The sequence below is a fragment of the Oncorhynchus gorbuscha genome, linkage group LG12 (assembly GCF_021184085.1).
Source record: "Oncorhynchus gorbuscha isolate QuinsamMale2020 ecotype Even-year linkage group LG12, OgorEven_v1.0, whole genome shotgun sequence".
NCBI lineage: Eukaryota > Metazoa > Chordata > Actinopteri > Salmoniformes > Salmonidae > Oncorhynchus > Oncorhynchus gorbuscha.
In genome coordinates, this window is record NC_060184.1 from 29553135 (window position 1) to 29575219 (window position 22085).

The window sequence follows — 22085 nt, forward strand, 5'->3', positions numbered from 1 at the left end:
GTTACCCCACTCTTCCACCAAGGCACCTGCAAGTTCCCAGACATTTCTGGGGGGAATGGCCCTAGCCCCCACCTTCCGATCCAACAGGTCCCAGATGTGCTCAATGGGATTGAGATCCGAGCTCTTCGCTGGCCATTGCAGAACACTGACATTCCTGTCTTGCAGGAAATCACACACAGAACGAGCAGTATGGCTGGTGTCATTGTTATGCTGGAAGGTCATATCAGGATGAGCCTGCAAGAAGGGTACCACATGAGGGAGGAGGATGTCTTCCATGTAACGCACAGTGTTGAGATTGCCTGCAATGACAACAAGCTCAGTCAGATGATGTTGTGACACACCGCCCCAGACCATTACAGACCCTCCACCTCCAAATCGATCCTGCTCCAGAGTACAGGCCTTGGTGTAACGCTCATTCCGTTGACGATAAACGCGAATCCGACTATCACTCCTGGTGAGACAAAACCGCGACTCGTCAGTGAAGAGCCAGTCCTGTCTGGTCCAGCGACGGTGGGTTTGTGCCCATAGGCAACTTTGTTGCTGGTGATACCTGGTGAGGACCTGCCTTACAACAGGCCTACAAGCCTTCAGTCCAGCCTCTCTCAGCCTATTGCGCGCAGTCTGTGCACTGATGGAGGAATTGCGCATTCCTGGTGTAACTCGGGCAGTTGTTGTTGCTGTCTTAGGCGTTTCACAGTACGGACATTGCAATTTATTGCCCTGGCCACATCTGCAGTCCTCATGCCTCCTTGCAGCATGCCTAAGGCAATTTTACGCAGATGAGCAGAGACACTGGGCATCTTTCTTTCTGTGTTTTTCAGAGTCAGTAGAAACGTCTCTTTAGTGTCCTAAGTTTTCATAACTGTGCCCTTAATTGCCTGTCGTCTGTAAGCTGTTAGTGTCTTAATAAAAGTTCCATGTTCATTAATTGTTTATGGTTCATTGAACAACCATGGGAAACAGTGTTTAAACCCTTTACAATGAAGATCTGTGAAGTTATTTGGATTTTTACGAATTATCTTTGAAAGACAGGGTCCTGAAAAGGGACCTTTCTTTTTTTTGCTGAGTTTATGAACAAAACACTTGTTTGTTTCTTTGGTATTCATTGGGATCTATTGCAATAAGCCCCAGTAGGCTCCATTTAGTACCAGGTACAGATGTAGGATCTTAATTTGATCACCCTGTTACAGGATAACTTTTGTGCAATGCAGGATTTTAAAAAACGTGTAGTGTATTAGGTTTTAAAAAGCAGGTTTATAATCCTGCTGTAGTAAACTGGCTCAAATTAAGAGCCTAAATCTGTAGTTACCATTTGTGTATAAATAGAAAGAAGTACCAGAGATGACCTAATGATACCACATATTTTCCTATTATGTAGCCTTTACACTCCTTCCTTGGTTCCCTTCTCCTCTTTTACCCTGCAGGGACACCCATATGGCTCTACATGCAGGTGGCTCCCATCAGGAACGAGAACGACAAGGTGGTTCTGTTCCTGTGTACCTTCAAAGACATAACTGTCTTCAAGCAGCCTATTGAGGACGAATCCACCAAGGGTGAGAGACCTAATATTAATGAAATAAAAAGCCTGAACAAAGTATATTGTGTTCCCACGTGACCTAATGAAGGCTATTGCAGCCGTAAAGTTGTCTAGTGTGTTGTGGATGACATCCAAGCAGCTCGGGCATACTGTGTGTGGGCTTTCTTTATGTAGTCAAAGAATCTATTATTGGCCCAGGACCTGTTTGAGGATTTGGGATGTGTATACGACTCGCACATCCTTTCAGAGTTTGTTACCTGTCAACTAATAGAACATGCTGTTGTCTCTTGTTCAGTAGGTGGTTGCTTGGGTGTTTATTTTTTTTGTGTGTTCTGGTGGTTCTGTAAAGTGGGGTTTTGTATCCGGGTCTGAAGTTTGCATTGGTCATGGATTGGGTGAGAGGTGTCGTTAGTTATGCTGTAAGGCTTTGCACGTTGCCCTTATTTTGATAAGGGAAGGGATGCCCTGGCATCTTACAAGCCACAGATGTTTTTAACTAATCACTACAAAGTTGATAGCAGAGGGCTTCTTGGAGATCACATGTTATGCACTTGAGGCCACAAACTTCAGCAGAAGAGGAGTGTTGCAAGACAGATAAGCTGTCTGCTTATGTCTGGCCCTGGTTCTTTCTAGAGGATGGAAGACTGAGTAACAGGGCTCTCCTCTGGTATACGTGATTTATGTGCAGTGTGAGATCTCTTCCTTCACCCACCTTCCTCTCTCTTGTTGGTCTCTCTTGCTAGCAGCAACATTAAACTGTGTAGTTTGTATATCAACAGAGAGCTGTGATCAAAATATATAAGGTGTTTCATTTGAGAGAAACCAACTGGTGATTTAAAAAGACAAAGATAAGTTTCTAATTTGCCTTGTGGCTTGAGGTTTAGACCATCTCAAACATTGCAGACATCTTCAGTTCCTCATCTTAAACACACTTTTATATTTCTTCTGGGCCAGGTAGACCACCTCTTGCTGAGGCTACCCTTTACCCTCTTGGCCCAAGCAAAAGGAAGACATATTTGGCTTCATCACGGTCAAAGGATATGTGATAGTCTGTTTGAATGTTTTGGGAACTTTTGAAGAACAACAAAATAGCTTTTTGTGAACATTCTTGCACCATCAATGGAATGTTCTGAGCACCCTAAAACATTGTTTGATAATGCGTAAAACTGGACAGATTTTATGTTTATACTGATACTTTTTGGCAATGTTCTGACACCTTTGCTGCCAATCTAATGAAATGTGCTGGAAACATTCACATAAGCATGTTTTAGTTTACATGTCATACTGTAGCTACATGTGACATGGCCACACACTGTACTTATTGGCCCAGATGTTGTTTGTCTGAATAGATGGATGTGTGCGTCTCCCCCTGGGTCCACACCGACACATCCCTGGGGATCATGTGCAGCAGTGTGACTAAGTATGTAATGGCAAGCAGATGGCAAGGACAACTCACTTCATATTTGATGGAGTGACAGATGCAACTGCTTATGTCCATCACAAAAGGAATGCTCATTAATTTAACAGCCAACTGGACCTCATTCTGTTAATTATGTGGAGAAATAGCGTACACCAACTGTCAGGATGACTGAATGTTAAGTAACACGCATTTTCATTTGTTTAAAGGCCCACTGTGATATTTGACAGCAGTTTTTATCATTTAAATGAATGACAACCATTGTATCTTGAAGAATGTCTCATGAGCTGTGTAACCCCATCATAACCCAACATTTACTGCATTGTTTCTAAACAACCGGCGGATGGGGACTTCCTGGGGCATATCTACATTACAAATGCATAAATGGGAAACACTGCCATCCCTCAGCTTTATAGCAAACCAAGTAGTGGGGCTTTAATTCCTTGCAAGCACACTGCTGTGTGAAACGCATAGTATACAGAACAAACAGTTGGCATTAGAGAGGTTGGCCTGAATAAGTTACTTTTTTTGCCCTCCCATATGGCTCACACTTTATTTGCGTGCTGAACTGAAAGGGCTGAGACAGGCCAGCAAACTATTTTAATCCGCCCCACCAATCATTGAACATGGTTGAGTTCACCCCCTTAACCCTTGAATGATTTAATGTGTCTGTGCTTCAGTATTGCTCTGCTTGCTTTTCTCTGCATTGTCGGGGTGATGGGCAGAGAATAAAGGTCCACAAGGGACTTGGCTTAGTGATGTCATATGTTCTTGTTGTTATCGGTTTACATTCACCAAAATGACTTCAATGGAGCTTTTAACATGATCTTTTTTATTTATCCAAGCAAACGAGATTTTATCCGCGAAACCTACCATTGGCGTGCGTAGAAGCAGGCAACGATGATTTGAGAGAAATCTGGACTTGTAACTATGCATTCTGTGCATCTCTCTTTTCCAAAACTCCAAAGGCCAAAGCCATCAGCCTCCCAAAGCTGTGGGAGAGTGGTTAAAAAGAAGCCGTTTGGCTGTTAAATAATGTATGATAGGGATTGCATCAAACGAGACGCTCAGCTGGGTTCTCATGTCTCACACCATAATGCTGCCATTCAGTTTGAAGTCAAAAGGAGATTTTGTACTCTTATTAGGTCCCTCAGGGCATTACAATCTTCCTAAAAGCTCCAGAAGAAAAGAGCGTTGGTTATGTTTGTAGCTTGTTGACAGGGACATGTAAGGTTATAGACGGAGAGCAGAGTGGTACACAACGATGCCATCTAGATCTACTCAGGACTTTATAAAGCTAGCCAACTTCAGTTAGCTTCACATTCCAGCTCAGGCTTCATCCATGTGATGTAGGTGGTTATTGATCCTCCACCTGCCGTTAACTCCAGCCAGGCTTGTAACTGTGCTCGCATGTCACACGGGGATAAGACCAGCAAGCTGAACTCGCCATTTAGACAGTGCTGAAACAGCAATCCATTGGCGAGTGAGTGCCACATTTGCCAAATCAACATGAAAAGAAAAATGATCTTGCAAATTCAGCAGGCTATGGTGTGAAATAGGCTATTAGAGGTGCCCGGTTTCTTTTATTACTTATTGTTAATGCCATCTTTGGTGTGCGTTGGTGCACCTTTTTTCCCACTCCTATTGATAAAATAACTTTATTAAGTCATACAGTTTTCCTGTGCATGAAGTTTCAAATGCATCCTGTCATTTCTAAATGTGTAATGAATGCATGTATTTTAATATATATATTTTTTTTTTACACAAATAGAACAATTTATTCAGTCGACTTTATCAAATAAATTGGATGATGATGCAATCATTGCGAGGGAGGGAATCTGATTTCCTTGGTCCTCAACTCACTTTTCAAACAGGATAAGTGGAGTCAGCCCTGAGTCAGCCTGCCCCAGAGCAGGTTAGTGTTAGTTCTTAAGGATTAGTTGCCATAGAAATGTACCTTACTAAAAGGTGAGCTACTTTCGTGTCAACTGTTATCCCTGAGTTGAACTCATAGTTGACCAAATCAGGCAGCTATATCCTCTAACTCACTTTGTTGTACACACATCATATCTGAATTAGATTGCCTCAGCCTAAATTTCCCCACCTTTCTCGCTTTGTCCATGCAATAGACCAAATGGTGGTATGCCATTAGCTATATATCCTTTATAGAAGCTGGGAGACCCTATATTCTGAGACCAGAGTCACTGCAGATTGTGCCCACAAATGTGTCCTGTGGTCTTCCGGTAAGTTTTTGTCCATAAGAGAAGACCTACAGTTTAAGTTTACTAATGGCCTCTCTGATGTTAAGTAAATATATGATAGAAGCAGACTCAATATGAGGCAGTGAAAGATTAAGACAATGGCGGTCAGAGAATGTTATTTTTTTGTGGTGATTTTGCTCAATGGACTTCTGCTCATCTCTGGCAGGATGGAACAAGTTTGCCCGGCTGACCCGGGCACTGACCAGCAACAGCCGCAGCAACATGCAGCAGCTGACGCCCATGAACCAAGTCAACGAGGTCAGCCACAAGCACTCCAGACTGGCTGAGGTGAGCATCTCACTGGAAAAGAATAATACAATCCTGACCATATTTATTTGGACAGTCAAGATACATAAAAAAATGTTGGCTCTGTACTACAGCATTTTCGACAGGTCAGAATGTCACCTTTCATTTGAGGGTATTTTCATACGTATCTGTTTGACCATTTACATTTTCTTAATCATGGCAGCATCAGGATGAATTGAAGTGTTCAGATGCATCTTCTCTGTTTATTTAGAAAGAAAATGACTAAAAATCACCTCTTAGTTACTAATGTCCCAAAATACACCTGAAACATACTACAAATATACCCAAAACAAACTACAAATGCACCCAACGAGTTTGTAGAGTTGCAAGCTCGATGTAGTCATTGGGTGCAAGCGATATGGGACCAAAACGAACATTCAGACCATTTTAATACACTATCAAGTAGATTTATAAAGTGATTTTATGTCTAAGTGGTAAAATAGATATGTATGAAAATACCCTCACAGGAAGTAAGGCAACCAGGTTTTTGACTATAATGACCTGGTAGTGCATAAAGTTCATGATGCCGTTGACCCTAACGAGGGCCCCTGAATCAGTAAAAGCAAAATAGCCCTATGGGCTTCTTCTCTGCATATGCATCTTTCTTTGGATGCACTGGTGTGCGTGGCCAAAGAGCTCTATTTTCATATCATCCAACAAATGTAAATGCCTGGAGTTAGCAGAATGGCATTGACAATTGGATTGGAACCGGTGATATGGTCAGATTACATGGAAATAGAGCTCTTTGGCCACCCACACCAGTGGTGGGTTCTGCATCAAAATAAGGATGCATAAACTGAAAATAAATGCACACCTACTGTAAAATATGGTTGTGGATCTTTGATGTTATGGGGCTAATTGTCTTCCACTGGGTCCTGGGTATGGTCGCAAAGGAAAGATATATTACTGGAAACTTTCGAAGTTTACCAGTATACTGCCAAAATGTTGGTATATTTCAAGGATTTTATGTAATCTATCACAAGACATCTAGTGGCCATTTTAGGTCCTTCAGATTATCACAGGTGCCTGTAATCATCTCTGACAATCATTTAATAAGATAATTTCAAAAAATAGAATGACAAAGCTGTAAAACATTATCCTAATGTTCAGCAAGACACACATCAAAATCCACAAATAAATTGTTAAATGACCCCAAAATCAACATTTTGCAATGACCATGTCAGTCTTCGAACTTGAACATTGTAAGAGGGCAGTCCATAAGCGCAGACAAGGGATATCAAGAATCTGGAAAGATTCTGTATGGTGGAATGGTGTAAAATCCCTCCCAATTTGTTCTCCAATCTCATAAAACATTTTAGAAAAAGGCTCAGTGTCGTTATCCTCGCCAGGTGAGGTATTGAAAGGTATTGAAAACAGGGGTGTACCTTTGAGAAAATAATTATTACCTGTTAAAATCTCTTTCACAGAGCAATTGTATTAGCATAAAATAATATAATTACCCCATTTTTATATTCAGTGTCTGATTTGTTACTTTTGCCCATCAACCAATCGCTGTTCTTCATTATAAGGCACTGGAAACGTGTAAGGGGTGCATACTGGCGGAAGAGAAGTCAGGTGCAGAAGAGCAAAAACTGTTACAACGGCGCAGTTTAATAATAAAAATCACCGTAAACAGAACAATAAATACAATGGGTACAAAACCAGTCGCACACCAGACATAACGTGCGCAAGGACTTAAAATAAACAATTCCGGACAAGGACATGGGGGGAACAGAGGGTTAAATGCACAACATGTAATGATGGAGTTGAAACTAGGTGTGTGGGAAGACAAGACAAAACAAATGGAAAATGAAAAGTGAATTCGATGATGGCTAGAAGACCGGCAACGCCGACCGCCAAATGCCGCCTGAACAAGGAGATGAGATGTGGTCCTTCTGTAGCTCAGTTGGTAGAGCATGGCGCTTGTAACGCCAGGGTAGTGGGTTCGATCCCCGGGACCACCCATACGTAGAATGTATGCATACATGACTGTAAGTCGCTTTGGATAAAAGCGTCTGCAAAATTGCATATAAAACCAACTTCGGCAGAAGTCGTGACAGTAGTTTATTCTGTGCTTGAAATTCACTTCTCTACTGAGGAACCTTACAGAGGTTGTATGTATGGGGAAATCTTTCAAAAATCATGTTGACCCCTGCAACTTATTATGTGATTTGTTAAGCCAATTTTTTCTCATTAACTAATTTAGGCTTGCCATGACAAAGGGGGTAAATAATTTTACAACCAATACATTTAAGTTATTTACATTTCATTTTAACTTGTAAACATTTATAGAATGTACTTTTCACTTTCACATTATGGAGTATTTGTCTATCCAGATCAAGAAAATCCTAATTAAATCAATTTCAATTCCACTTTGTAACACAACGGAGGTGAATACTTATTATATGCACTGCAAGTAGATATCAGGTAAATAGCATCTGAAACAGTACTGTAATATAAAGGGTTACTTTAACAGCCTTCCTCTTTTCTATGTGGACCTCAGGCTCTCCAGCTGGGCTCGGACATTCTCCCCCAGTACAAGCAGGAGGCGCCCAAGACGCCGCCCCACATCATCCTCCATTACTGCACCTTTAAGACCACCTGGGACTGGGTCATCCTCATCCTCACCTTCTACACAGCCATCATGGTGCCCTACAATGTCTCTTTCAAGACCAAGCAGAACAATTTGGCCTGGCTCGTGCTGGACAGCGTGGTAGATGTCATCTTCCTTGTGGACATTGTGCTCAACTTCCACACCACCTTCGTTGGGCCTGGTGGAGAAGTCATTTCGGACCCGAAGCTGATTCGAATGAACTACCTGAAGACCTGGTTCGTCATTGACCTGCTGTCCTGCCTGCCCTACGACATCATCAATGCCTTTGAAAACGTAAATGAGGTAGGCCCTGAACATACTTGAAATGTTGTTCTCCATTGTTTTTGACCAAGGGCATACTCAATCAGTATACCTTTTTAACCTTTTTGTCCTCTGAAAGATTGATCTGAATTATGGTCCCCCAGTCAAATCAGAGAGTAGAAGGGGAGGCTCTGTTAAGTCTAAGTATGTCAGAGGAGCACAGTGATATATTTACTTTTAGTCTTAGCTTGATTCTTTCCCAGGCAACATGCATCATTTCCCTTCTGAGGCTTACTAACAGGTGAATCCTCAGCATGGGTGGAATGCAATTAAGCTTCAAAATGACTCTGAGCCAAGATTTCAATAATGGGGTGCTTTTCAGTGACATCTAGGGCTTTAACAGCCTTCCTTGTTCAATCAATTTTGATGCACTTAAAGTCCAATAGACAGCGTCTTGCTTTGGCATGTAGGAATCAACATGGATGGCAAGCTCTTGTCTTTGTCAGTATTGCCCTTTTAATTCCTGTATGAATGGGAGAAGATGGATAGAAAGGTTATTAGCCTAACAATAAATGCAGTCTCTCTTCTCTTGCAAAGCTGGCCACATACCTTTCCTTCATGCTTATATGGAAAAACATATATTACAATACAATAAATGTGTGGGATATACTATTTGCACTGAACCAAAATATAAACACAACATGTAAAGTGTGTGTCACATGTTTCATGAGCTGAAATACCAGATCCCAGAAATGTTCCATACACACAAAGCTTATTTCTCTCAAATTTTGTGCACAAATTTGTTTACATCCCTGTTCGTGAGCATTACTCCTTTGCCAAGATAATACATCCACCTAACAGGTGTGGCATATCAAGAAGCTGATTAAACAGCATGATCATTACACAGGTGCACCTTGTGCTAGGGGTAATAAAAGGCCCCTCTAAAATGTGTAGTTTTGTCATACAACACAATGCCACATATGTCTTAAAATTTGATGGAGCTTGCAATTGGCATGCTGACTGCAGGAATGTCCACCATAGCAGTTTCCAGAGAATTGAATGTTAATTTTTCTACCATAAGCTGCCTCCAACATCGTTTTAGAGAATTTGGCAGCCTCACAACCACAGACCACGTGTAACCATACCAGCCCAGGCCCTCCACATCCGGCTTCTTCACCTGCAGGATCGTCTAAGATCATTCACCCGGACAGCTGATGAAACTGTGGGTTTGCACAACCAAAGGATTTCTGTGCAAACTGTCTGAAACCATCTCAGGGAAGCTCATCTGCGTGCTTGTCATCCTCACCAGGGTCTCGATCTGACTGCAGTTCGGCATCGTAACCGACTTTAGTGAGCAAATGCAGACCATATGCTATCCCCAGCATTTCCCTCTCTGCCACCTGCTTTAATCTTACCACTCACTTTTGAGACATGCTACTACTTAGCAATTTTTTTCAGTGAGAACATTAAACTACCTATATAGGTTATAAGTTGAGTATAAAAATGTTTCTTTCCCCATACCACTTTTAAATCTAAAAGGAACAGCATCAGTTTCACTCCTTCTAGTTGAATAGTTATGGTTATCCTTTACTAAGTTAAAGTAGTTACATACGTATCTGGGGACCATACTGTGGACAATCTTATGTACAAGACGCAATTTTATCTGAGCGACTCTCTCCTCCACTTTAAGCCATCTAAGCCTTTTAAAGTGGGAATAGTCAAGATGCGAAAGTGCTGGAAGTTTAAGAATAATCCTGATTAATTTCTTCTGAGATGTCTGCAATTTATTTTTTAATATCTGGGGGGCACTATTGTACCAGGAAGAGGATGCATAGTCAACGTGGCACTGAACAAGAGCTCCTACCAATGTCCCCATTGCATTCTTATCGAGATATTTGGAGGTCCTAGCCAGGAACCTAATTTTATGGTTCACTTTGGCAATAACATTTTGTGCCATGCTCTCCCCTGTCAGATGGTTATCTAGCACACATCCAAGATACTAAACATATTATTTTGCTGCAACTACAATGTCACCTACTACCACCTTAAAATCTGGGGATTTCCTCAGTTTCACTTTGGACCCGAACAAGATGGAGTGACATCTTATTGTCATATAGCCATTTACTGACATTCAGAAGTTCAGCACTGAGGGATTTCTCAACCACATTTTTGTCTTTGTGGGAAACCAACATTGCAGAATCATCCGCTTATAGTAAAAGGTCACATGTACATGCAGATTTCAGATAATTTATTTACAATAGAAATAAAAGTGGACCCAGCACACTCCCTTGGGGTACCCCACAGATTTTGGGTTTAGACAGGGTCCCATCCACATCCACCATCTGTTTTCTTCCTTGCAGGTAAGTGCTGAACCATTTTACTGCTAAGTTGTTAAAGCCCATGGCCCTTAGTTTGATTAACAGAATGTCATGATCCACTGTATCGAACTCCTTTGGGAGATCTAAGATAACCATACCTTAAAATCTCCCTCCATCTACTTCCTTCCTTATGTGATCAGTCAGACATAGTAGACAGTGTCAGTGGAATGGGATTTCCTGAAGCCAGATTGGAGCTCATAGAATAGGTTATGTAAGGAAATATAACTGTCAATCTGCTTGAACATAATCTTTTCCGTGACCTTCGATAAAACACACAGGATTGAGACAGGACGATAGTTTCCATGATCTAACTTATTCCCTTTTCATATAAAGGAATGACCCTTGCAAGTTTTAGTTCACTGGGCAAACACCCTAGTTCAATAGACAGATTCACAATGTGAGTTACACACAGAGTGATAATTACCGCAGCATCCTTTAGAAATCTGTCAGGAATGTTGTCACGGCCAGTTGCTTTGGAATGGTCAAGTTCTTTCAGCCTCTCTAGCACAGTTGACTCAGACACCTTTTCAAATGCAAAATCAGTTACTTGAATCCCCTGCTGTGAGAAAGGCTCACATGACTCTCCCCATAGCAACCTGATTGACAAGGTAACTTGCTAACTAATGTATTATCTTTCGTTGGAAAATACCTATTCAGACTGTCTGCAACCATGGTCTTGTCTGATGTAACCTTTCCTCCAATGTCCAAGCTAAGATTGCGAGGTTTGGTCTTTAATCTGTTACTATAACCTAACAGCTTCAGACACTTCCATAATTTACTCGGATTATTCCTATTTTCAACTATTTTGTCATTAAAATATTCTTTCTTGGCGTTCTTGGCCTGTATCATCCTGTTGACCTCATTTCTTAATTTCTTATAGTCTATAAATATATAATCTGCCCTGGATTTCCTAAACTCCAGAAACTGTTCATTTCTCGCCTTAATTGTCTTTAAAATGTTATAATTTATCCATGGTTCTGTTATTTGCTTAATTCTAACCTGTTTTACTGTAGCTTGCTTATCTACAGCATGTAAAAACAAGTATTTAAAATTGCCCCAGGATTTCTCCACCTCTTTGCATTTCAATACAGCAGACCAGTCTAATTTGCTCAGACAAATAACATATCTGTGCTATAATTTGTCATAGCCCTAATGACAAGTTATGATAATTAAAAATTGTTTTCTGAACTTTCCTACTACAGAAAATGATGGAATGATCACTGAGCCCATAGTTTACAACCCCACTGTTTGATATCCTTGATCTATCTGACACCCAACACAGGGTCAATGATGGTTTGGGTAGAAGGACAGACCCTGTTGGACTCGTTAATCAGCTGGTATAAAGCAAATAGATTACAACAATTATTAAGAGCTTTAAAAGTAGCATGGCCCTTTTTGAGCATATCTGTATTAAAATCACCAGTAACAATAACCTCTGATTTAAGACAAGTCTCCTCCAACAATTCATCAAACATGTGCTGGTCTATAATAGGTTCCCAATATAATAGCTTTACATTTCAGTAATAAAATGTTCCACCACACAGCTTCAATCTCATCATGGTTTAAATCTGATCTATAGTTGAACCCAATATCTGATTTGACATAAATACAAACTCTCCCGCCTGTGTGATTGTGGTCTCTTCTAATTACTACATCATTTTCAACTTCAATCTCAGCGTTTTTTATCCAACCATGTTTCGGTAAAGCAAAGCAAAGCACTCCCACCTTACAGTTACTGGAGAGTAGGCGAGACCTCTAATGTAAGACCTGTAATGTTGAGATGACATTGTCTAGAGTTAAGTTCTCCTGTTGGAATTGTCAGCTGAAATTGTTCACTTGAGATGAGTGACTCTGTGCAGTCCAATCGCCGCAATGAAGCTCCTTCCAAGATTCGCACTCTCATTTGAAAGAGATGGTTGTTGCTCTTTCCCCTTTTGACCCTCTTTATTATAGCGAATGGATTTATCGCTCGAAAACGGGCCCGGTGCACTGATGGACATCTCCAGACAAGCAACTGGCATAGGGTAATTATTAGGTTTCTACCATCTATTTGGCGTTTTCCCCCGACCATATTCGCCCTTTTGGAGGCCAAAATGCTTAGTGCCAATCTGGTCTTCGAACCTCATCTTCTGATTAAAAACGCATACTTTTGTCAAAAGGACATCGACTTGATGTACAAAAGGGGCTAGTATCGATACACGTTAATATACAAGCGTGGATAAAAAACGCTGCCAACACGCCAAACTTTCCAGCTGCCATCTTGAAAAGCAGTGTGCTTAAACTAATTGAACACAAATTATCGTATTTTTCTTGTTTATATTGTAAACATAATTTAAACATTCACAGTGAGGTTGGGAAAAGTATGTTAACCCCTAGAGTAATGACTTCTCCAAAAGCTAATTAGAGTCAGGAGTCAGCTAACCTGGAGTCCAATCAATGAGATGAGATTGGAGATGTTGGTTAGAGCTGCCTTGCCCTATAAAAAACACTCACAATATTTGAGTTTTCTATTCACAAGAAGCATTACATGATGTGAACCATGCCTCGAACAAAAGAGATCTCAGAAGACCTAAGATTAAGAATTGTTGACTTGCATAAAGCTGGAAAGGGTTACAAAAGTATCTCTAAAAGCCTTGACGTTCATCAGTCCATGGTAAGACAAATTGTCTATAAATGGAGAAAGTTGAGCACTGTTGCTACTCTCCCTAGGAGTGGACATCCTGCAAAGATGACTGCAAGATCACAGCACAGAATGCTCAATGAGATTAAGAAGAATCCTAGAGTGTCAGCTAAAGACTTACAGAAATCTCTGGAACATGCTAACATCTCTGTTGACAAGTCTACAATTAAACAAGAATAGTGTTCATGGGAGGACACCACGGAAGAAGCCACTGCTGTCCAAAAAAAACATTGCTGCACGTCAGAAGTTTGCGAAAGTGCACCTGGATGTTCCACAGCGCTATTGACAAAATATTCTGTGGACAGATGAAACTACAGTTGAGTTGTTTGGAAGGAACACACAAAAAAAGGCACAGCACACCAACATCAAACCTCATCCCAACTGCAAACTATGGTGGAGGGAGCATCATTGTTTTGGACTGCTTTGCTGCCTCAGGGCCTGGACAGCTTGCTATCGTCAACTAAAAAATGAATTCCCAGGAGAATGTTAGGCTATCTGTCCGCCAATTGAAGCTCAACAGAAGTTGGGTGATGCAACAGGACAACGACCCAGAACACAGAAGTAAATCAACAACAGAAGAAAATACCCCTTCGGGAGTGGCCTAGACAGAGGACTGACCTCAACCCGATTGAGATGCTGTGGCATGACCTCAAGACGGCAGTTCACACCAGACATCCCAAGAATATTGCTGAACTGAAACAGTTTTGTAAAGAGGAATGGTCCAAAATTCCTCCTGACTGTTGTGCAGGTTTGAACCGCAGCTACAGAAAACATTGGGTTGAGGTTATTGCTGCCAAAGGAGAGTCAACCAGTTATTAAATCCAAGGGTTCACATACTTTTCCCACCTGCACAGTGAATGTTTACACGGTGTGTTCAATAAAGACATGAACACGTATAATTGTTTTTGTGTTATTAATATAATATAATAATATATGCCATTTAGCAGACGCTTTTATCCAAAGCGACTTACAGTCATGTGTGCATACATTCTATGTATGGGTGGTCCCGGGGATCGAACCCACTACCCTGGCGTTACAAGCGCCATGCTCTACCAACTGAGCTACAGAAGGACTGTGTTAGTCTATTTTTGTGACCTAGATGAAGATCAGATCAAATTGTATGACCAATTTATGCAGAAATCCAGGTATTTCCAAAGAGATCACATACTTGTTCTTGCCACTGTATATGGAAAAACACCATTTTCTTAGTTTTGTTTTGCAATACATTTTATACTCGTTTTACCTTTTTTAAGTTATTCAAGATCATTTGTGTGGATAAAAATATGGATGGGCTTGCTTTAAATTGGACAGGCACTGAAATGTGCTACTTAGGCCTTGGGGCCATGGAAACCCTTTATATACACCCCTTAGGACATTGCTGCTAGACCTTTATATCAGTGTGAGTGCAATATAGACTCTGGGAAGAGACACATAGGGAGCGAGAGTCTTGAGGGACAGAGATGGAGACAAATGTGGATGGAGATCATTCGGAAGCTGGGAGCAGGGGTGAGTAAAGAATGATTGGAATGAAGAGGTGTATGGAAATACAGAGCAAGAGGGAAAGGGTAAGAGCACCAGAGGTGTAAAGGAGAGAGAATATTGGAGTATTCATAGTTTACATTGCAGAAACTGGACCCTGGAATGGAGAGAGGAGACTCATGTGAAATCAATATTGCCTCTCGTTATTCTGTCTCAAAGCTTTGTCCATCCAGAGCCCTGCAAGATGTGTTTCCACTGAGTGGGACCTCATACAAAAGACCACAGCAGTCCAGGAGCACACACCAGTTGTGAGAATGTCACTCCTCAATTATTGTTGCCCTCACAGATACAATAGTGGTCGACCTTAAATGTATCATCCTTTGGCTGACACTAGCTTATACACATTTTGGTGAATGTTAAAATCAGTGCATTAATTGTTTTAAAAGCATTTATGGTGCTGTTCATATTTGTATTAGTCTCCTGCCTATTCTGTGTGCGCGTGACAGTATGCGTGTGACTGGGGTTAGTTTGTGTTGGTTTGCAAATTCAAAGCAGTGTAGGCCTCAGGTCCTGAGTGCTGAGAGCTCTCCATCCCATACACACATTTGTAGGGCAATCTCACACAGGGCATCCCATAGGGCAATCTCAAACAGTCCACACACACAGTCATTTGAGGTCAACTTTAATATTTCAAGTGTTAAGAGGCAATTTGCAGTTCAAACAATAACAAAGCGATCACCCTGCCTCCGTTTTGGTGAAGAGCTAAGGGATGGGGCTGGAGAAATGTAACCACTCTCAAATTCATAGACCGAGCTATGGCTGCAAATAATTACCATCCATCAGATAAAACGAACCATGTTTTGAGGCTATGCAGTGTTTGTTTAGAAAACATTTTTTTACAAACGATGGTGTACAACATGCTTATATTTTGGGTTCTGATGTGGTATGGCAGTTTAACTAAGCTCATGAGGCACAATACGTGAAATACTTTAAGAAACAATGGGTGCACAGTATATCATTCACTTAAAGCTAGAACACTCAGTAGCTACATCCCCTTTTGGACTTATAAATGAATGGTATAGACCCATTAATTCTTGAAGAATATAACTTAAATGCTTCATGAGCTTAGTTCAACTGTTATACCCCATCAGATCCCAAAATATAAGCTTGTTTTACTCTTTGTGAACACTAGCCTCAACATGATTATTTTGATATCATGGTCAGTCTTTGCATTTTTATTTTATTGAACCTTTATTAAACTTGGCAAGTCAGTTAAGAACAAATTATTATTTACAATGACGGCCTATCAAAAGGTAAAAGGCCTCCTGTGGGGACGGGGGCTGGGATTAAAAATAAAAATATAGGAAAAAACACATCAAGAGACACCACATCCATAGCTCTGTATATGAATGTGAGAGTGGTTACATTTCTCCAAGCCCATCCTGCAGCTTTTTACCAAAACAGAGGCGGGGTTAACACTGTTATATTCTCCAGCAAGAAAACAGAAGGGGGAACTAACAGAGTCACTGACAACATCCAAAATGAAACAGGTGGGGTTTTAAGACAATCATGGGGTGTCCATTGAAAGTTCACTGCCAACAATAGCTGGGACCTAAAAGACACCCACGAGCGTCCACTAAACATGCCCAAGAGGCAAACAAAATAAAAACCTACACCAAACTTAGACAGGAAGCAAACCAAAAAATGGAGCAAAACAAAAACAGGAAAGTTCAGATAAAGGATTGTTTATTTAGATTGTTGTTGTTTCTTCAAAATAGGGAGAGCCAACGGAAGGTGGAACCTTCCACATCTCTCAAGCCAACTGGAAAACTGGGCCAGCCGCTCTTAAATATCACCTGTGCCAGCACAGGTGAAACACCTTCTGACTAACGAGATGACAAGCCAGCACAGGTGTAAAACATACTGCCTAATGAGGTGACACCAATTGGTGCGCCCAACGTGCTAATGTCCAAACCTCAAATTATAAATGGAAGAACCAAAGACTGTAACAACGCTTTGAACTAAGGATTCTAGCTTTAAAAGCAGATTGCCCCTTTAATAACATGGGTTATATACATGAATGAAGATGTAAGCACCGTAAATAGTTGTAGATCTCTGCCAAGATGGTGAATGAGTTACTTTTGTTTTACTCTATTTTCGTTTGATGATTTACAAACAGCTGTCATCACAATGTGCAAAAATACTGTATTGCAGCAGCATGTACCTATCAAGTGTTTGTTTTCATGGTGACCATGAGGGGGCGATGAATTTGTATGCAGATTTATAGAATAGTATACAGTGTTAAAATGTGTTGTATGCCATACAATCACAACCATTACAAACCCATTTTGAATGAAGTTCCAACTAATCAATATGAAATGTTAGGGTTACTCTGTACACTGTGAAGGCTGTTCTGTGGACAGAAGATGTCACCTATTGATGTAAAAAGCATAAAAGGTGTCACTATTGTCAAAACCCACTTTCAGACATTGAAAACGTGGTCCTCTATTTATCTCAAAACACAAGGTGTGAAATCACTGCTTCCCTACTCTCTGTCGGCTGCATTATAGAAACAACTCACTGATTCCAGACCTGGTGTGGAACAAGCGTTAAACTCATAGTTGATACATTATTGAGTGTTGTATAAGAGAGACAACCCACTCAAGAGTGAATTATAGATGTCTCAGAGGGAAGTGCTCTGTTTGATTTTACTCTTTATGAGTTACAGTTGGAGTAAAATGAAAGTTATACCGTGTGTAGATTGGAACTACTAACCTCTTGATTAACAGTATTGATTCATTCATCTCAGGGTCCTGCTTGACTTAGGAGATGCTTGACTTCACTAAAGAGAGGCATATCCCCTTGCCCCAACATATTATTCTTCAATACAAATGGCGTCTTAATAATGCAATAAGCTTAATCATTCCCTTATTGAAGAAATGGCCATATTGGTGTATAGTGACTGGTTTTCATGCCGAATGAAGGATACATTTTCCAGCAGACGTCACCACATATCAAGTGAATTTAAACAGTTTTGTGTGGGGGTTGAACAATATAAAGTTTCAATAGATTTTTAAAAAAGATATTAAGGTAAATAGATACTATACAGTAGTAGATAGATAATGTGTAGAAAGATATCCTCCCATGATCAAACGAGCCTACCTAGGCTTTCCTCAATTGGTGAACTTCTGTAGTGTCCTACTAATGTCCTACTAAGTGTCCTACTAAGTCGTTATATTAACTTGTGCTTTTCTGTTCATTTAGGTGCTATCCCCTCTCTCTCTCTCTCTCTCTCTCTTTCCTGTTTTTATTGAATTAATTTGTATATGAATGCCAATGTCAAGTGTGTACGAGTGATAATAAATATTTTTTTCTGTATGTTTCTGTGAAGGATTCCATCTCAGACTCTTTGGCAGTGGGGCACCTGCGAGAGTCATCCAGTTCGCAGAGGAACGCCACAAGGGCAGAAGACTCAGTTCTCCCAGTAAGCAGATTTTCCCTTCCCCTCTGTGGCCTTGACATGCCCTCACTTAGGCTGTGACTGGATTCTCGTACTTGCATGTAGAGTATGTCCTGTTTAGTAGGCTTTTTGAGTATGCGAGAATAGAGCATTTTCTAGTGAAAAGTTATAAAAATGGAGTACGCTTTAAGTGCTGGGATGTCATACTTTTGGTATTTTCATCTTGTATGAATTTACTCCACATTCAAGGAAGAGAGTCCTCTTTTCAGACCCTTGTGTCTGACAACAGCTGATGATCACATAAGGGAGGGGCTGTAAAAAAAAGAAATGGAATAATAATAATCGCAGGGAACAACACGATTCATTGCACAACAGACAACACTTCCTCAGTATTAATGATATTTGTCACTTACTACATACTGCCAGAATTTTCTAAATAGTATGTATTATGGTTAGTACACACAAGCTATATTTCTAGTAAGCAGCTATGCTATATAGAATTCAGTCACAGCGTTTGTCTCAACTCCTCCATCAGGTTTGGGGTCGGTTCTTTTTTAAGTCAGTCAATTCAGGAAGTCAACTGGAATTCCAATGTTCCTAATTGCTTGAGGATGATTGTAATAGGGATTTCAATTTACTTCATAGATTGACTGAATTCAAATGGAATTGACCCCAGCCTTGGTTGCCACTCATAGCTAATGCTATATTACGGCATTTTCTTCGCTTAGTTTTTTGAGCATCAAAAATGTAGAGAGAACCTTCTTTTTTGAAAGTTTTATTATGCTACAGCTACAGTCAGGTATTGGCACAAAATGTTTTGACTTTTAAATTAATGATATATAGTCATTGATTCTTGATGAATATAACTTGAGCTTAGTACAACTGCCTTATCCCATCAGAACCAACAATGTACCGTAAAGCTTGAACATGGTTAAAACTATAATGTGGATGTCATGGACTGTCAGTCCTTTTAGAGTCCGAGAGGTGTTACATTTCCTTAGCCCCTTTCCTGTGCTGTATTCCAAAAAGATTGGTGGGGTAGCCATTTCATTGGTTTTCGAATTGCAGACTGTAGCTTTAAAAGATTCTGGTCTATGCCTAGCAAAGTCAGCATTTCCCTACTATAAGAAAATAATTGGTACTATGTTGCTGTGTGGGAGTGTGTGTGTACCGTATTGTCTTCTGTCACTGTGGGCTACTACTGTACAGTGGGTTACTACTGTATATCTCTTTACCCTAAAGCGATTGACCCCAAACAATGGTAATGAGTAGCACATGAATAACCTATCCATCTACAGCAATAGTCAACATGATGTATGTGATGGTACACATTGTTGGAGGCTGTAGTGGCTGAGTTATTACTGAATGTAATTATTGATGGATAATTCTTCATGGGTAATGGAATACAGTTGACATGGCACTAAATATAATTTAAGTAGCCCATTGAGCTTAGAGGCTACATTAATTACAAATAAGGCATAAAGAGGATAGTTGACCATGGAAACGTTGAAGAAGTTAGGACAATGGGAACTCTAATGTACAAGCGATAGGGGTAAACATGTTATTTTTTTATGCTACCTGTCATGAAGAGAGAGCAGAAGTACTAGGAGTTGGAGGAATTCATCCATACAGTCCCCATATAAACTCATATATTTCCATCCAAATACATGAAAGTCGTTACATAAAAGAGCCATAGGCCGGCAGAGTGAGGCAGGATTCCTTGAAGCTTTGGGCTGTCCATCCATCTAGCTGGATTTTTTTCCATGTGAGATTGCAGTGTAAAATACTATCATAACTTGCCTCACACGTCTTGAGACTTCCTGGTTGCCTTGCCTTTGAGAGGGTGAGAATTCTATGGTTATGGATCCGGTGGGATTAAGTTGTACTGTACATTGAGTTGTGAAAACTCCTATACCCGCCTGCTATCTGAAGGTTATTGCCTATAATAATCCATTAATGATATTCTAGGTATTCATACGATGAGGTGAATTTGTAATTAAGGTCACATTTCCTTTCAAACTCTGATGTGATACTCAGGCTGCACAACATACTGATTAAAAGCAGTGCATGCAAAGGTTAGTACACCTGGTGCATTCAACAAGGCATACATTTCTTGAATATTTTGTTAACATAAAAAAAGGTGTTTTTACTGATCCTGTTTACTGATTTGGATCAGATTTCTGCTGTGTAATCATGGCCCCTTCTAGAGATGTGGGGCTGAGTAGACCTCAGTAGCAGCTGATTCAAGGCTCTCATTATAGTTTAGTATTTTTTTACAGTTGGCTGCAGTGCTTTTTAATTGCTCTGAGTCCATAGGACAATATTACAAATACACCCAGAATTGCATGAGGATTTCACTGACAAATTCCGTGAAATTGTGAAATTGTGCCACATAATTTAACAAAAAGAGTGACTATTAGCATGTATACACATTTTTTTATTTTAAAGTTGGATTATTTCTAGTTTTCCAGTGTTGTCTAGTGCAGTGGTTCTCAAACTTTTTTAACATGTGACCCCCAAAAACAAGTGGTTCAAAGCTTGCGCCCGAAGCTCGCAGACCTAGATCTAAATTGATGTATGAGTGGACCATATTGCAATTGCTCTCTCCCTATCTTTCTCTATATTTATCTCCATCTCCTCTATTGTTCTCCTTTCTCTCTGTCTCTAGGGCCTCAGCAGCCTCTTCAGCTCACTGAAGGTGGTCCGACTTCTCCGCTTGGGCCGCGTGGCCCGGAAGCTTGACCATTACCTGGAGTACGGGCGGCGGTCTTGGTTCTACTGGTGTGTGTCTTCGGCCTGGTGGCCCACTGGCTGGCCTGCATCTGGTACAGCATTGGGGACTACGAGGTCATTGACGAAGCCACCAACACAATCAAGACAGACAGCTGGCTCTACCAGTTGGCCACGAGCATTGGCTCACCCTACCGCTACAACGCCAGCGGCTCTGGCCAGTGGGAGGGTGGCCCAAGCAAGGACACACTCTACATCTCCTCTCTCTACTTCACCATGACCAGTCTCACCACCATCGGCTTTGGCAACATCGCTCCCACAACAGACGGTGAGAAGATCTTCTCTGTGGCGATGATGATGGTGGGCTGTAAGTATTCATATTTATCTATGACTTTTGTGAAACTAGGTAGGTTATTCTCTTTTACAATAACTAATAGTTCAAAGTTGAAAGGCTCCTCGGCCAACTAAAATTCTACATTTTATGCCAAGAAAGACTACCAATGATCATGTGCAACTACCGGATAGAGTATGGAACATAGTCTAGGGCTGCACAATTAATACATTTTACATTTCACATGTGCCATATGCCATTCACCGAGTGGTGCAGCAGTCTAAGGCACTGCATCTCAGTGCAAGAGGTGTTACTAGAGTCCCTGTTCGAATCCAGGCTGTATCATATCCTGCCGTGATTGGGAGTCCCATAGGACGGCGCACAATTGGCCCAGCGTTGTCCGGGTTTGGCCGGGGTAGGCCATCATTCTAAATAGGAATTTGTTCTTACCTTGTTAAATTAAAAAAAAATGCATATCATAAGAGGCTGCGATTTTTTTGAAACCTCACTCAGCTACGTGTAAAGCCTTTTACAGTTTACTCCGCTTGTCATCTCTCTCCAGTCTCCCTCTTTCTCCTATTGCGGCTGCTTCCTACTCACACCATGCCCCGCCCCCTGTCACTCAATCAGGCACAGTTCTGGGTCTGCATGC

At 40.9% G+C, this 22085-nt stretch overlaps 1 protein-coding gene across 1 annotated transcript in view; it reads left to right on the forward strand.

Moving 5' to 3' along the window:
• Nucleotides 1-22085, forward strand: part of LOC123990852 (potassium voltage-gated channel subfamily H member 5-like) — a 116424-nt gene that overhangs the window by 44524 nt on the left and 49815 nt on the right. Inside the window, 6 exon segments of the mRNA XM_046291778.1 lie at nt 1425-1553; nt 5382-5503; nt 8025-8417; nt 18304-18396; nt 21041-21131; nt 21134-21469. Coding sequence (XP_046147734.1) covers nt 1425-1553; nt 5382-5503; nt 8025-8417; nt 18304-18396; nt 21041-21131; nt 21134-21469 — 1164 coding nt within the window.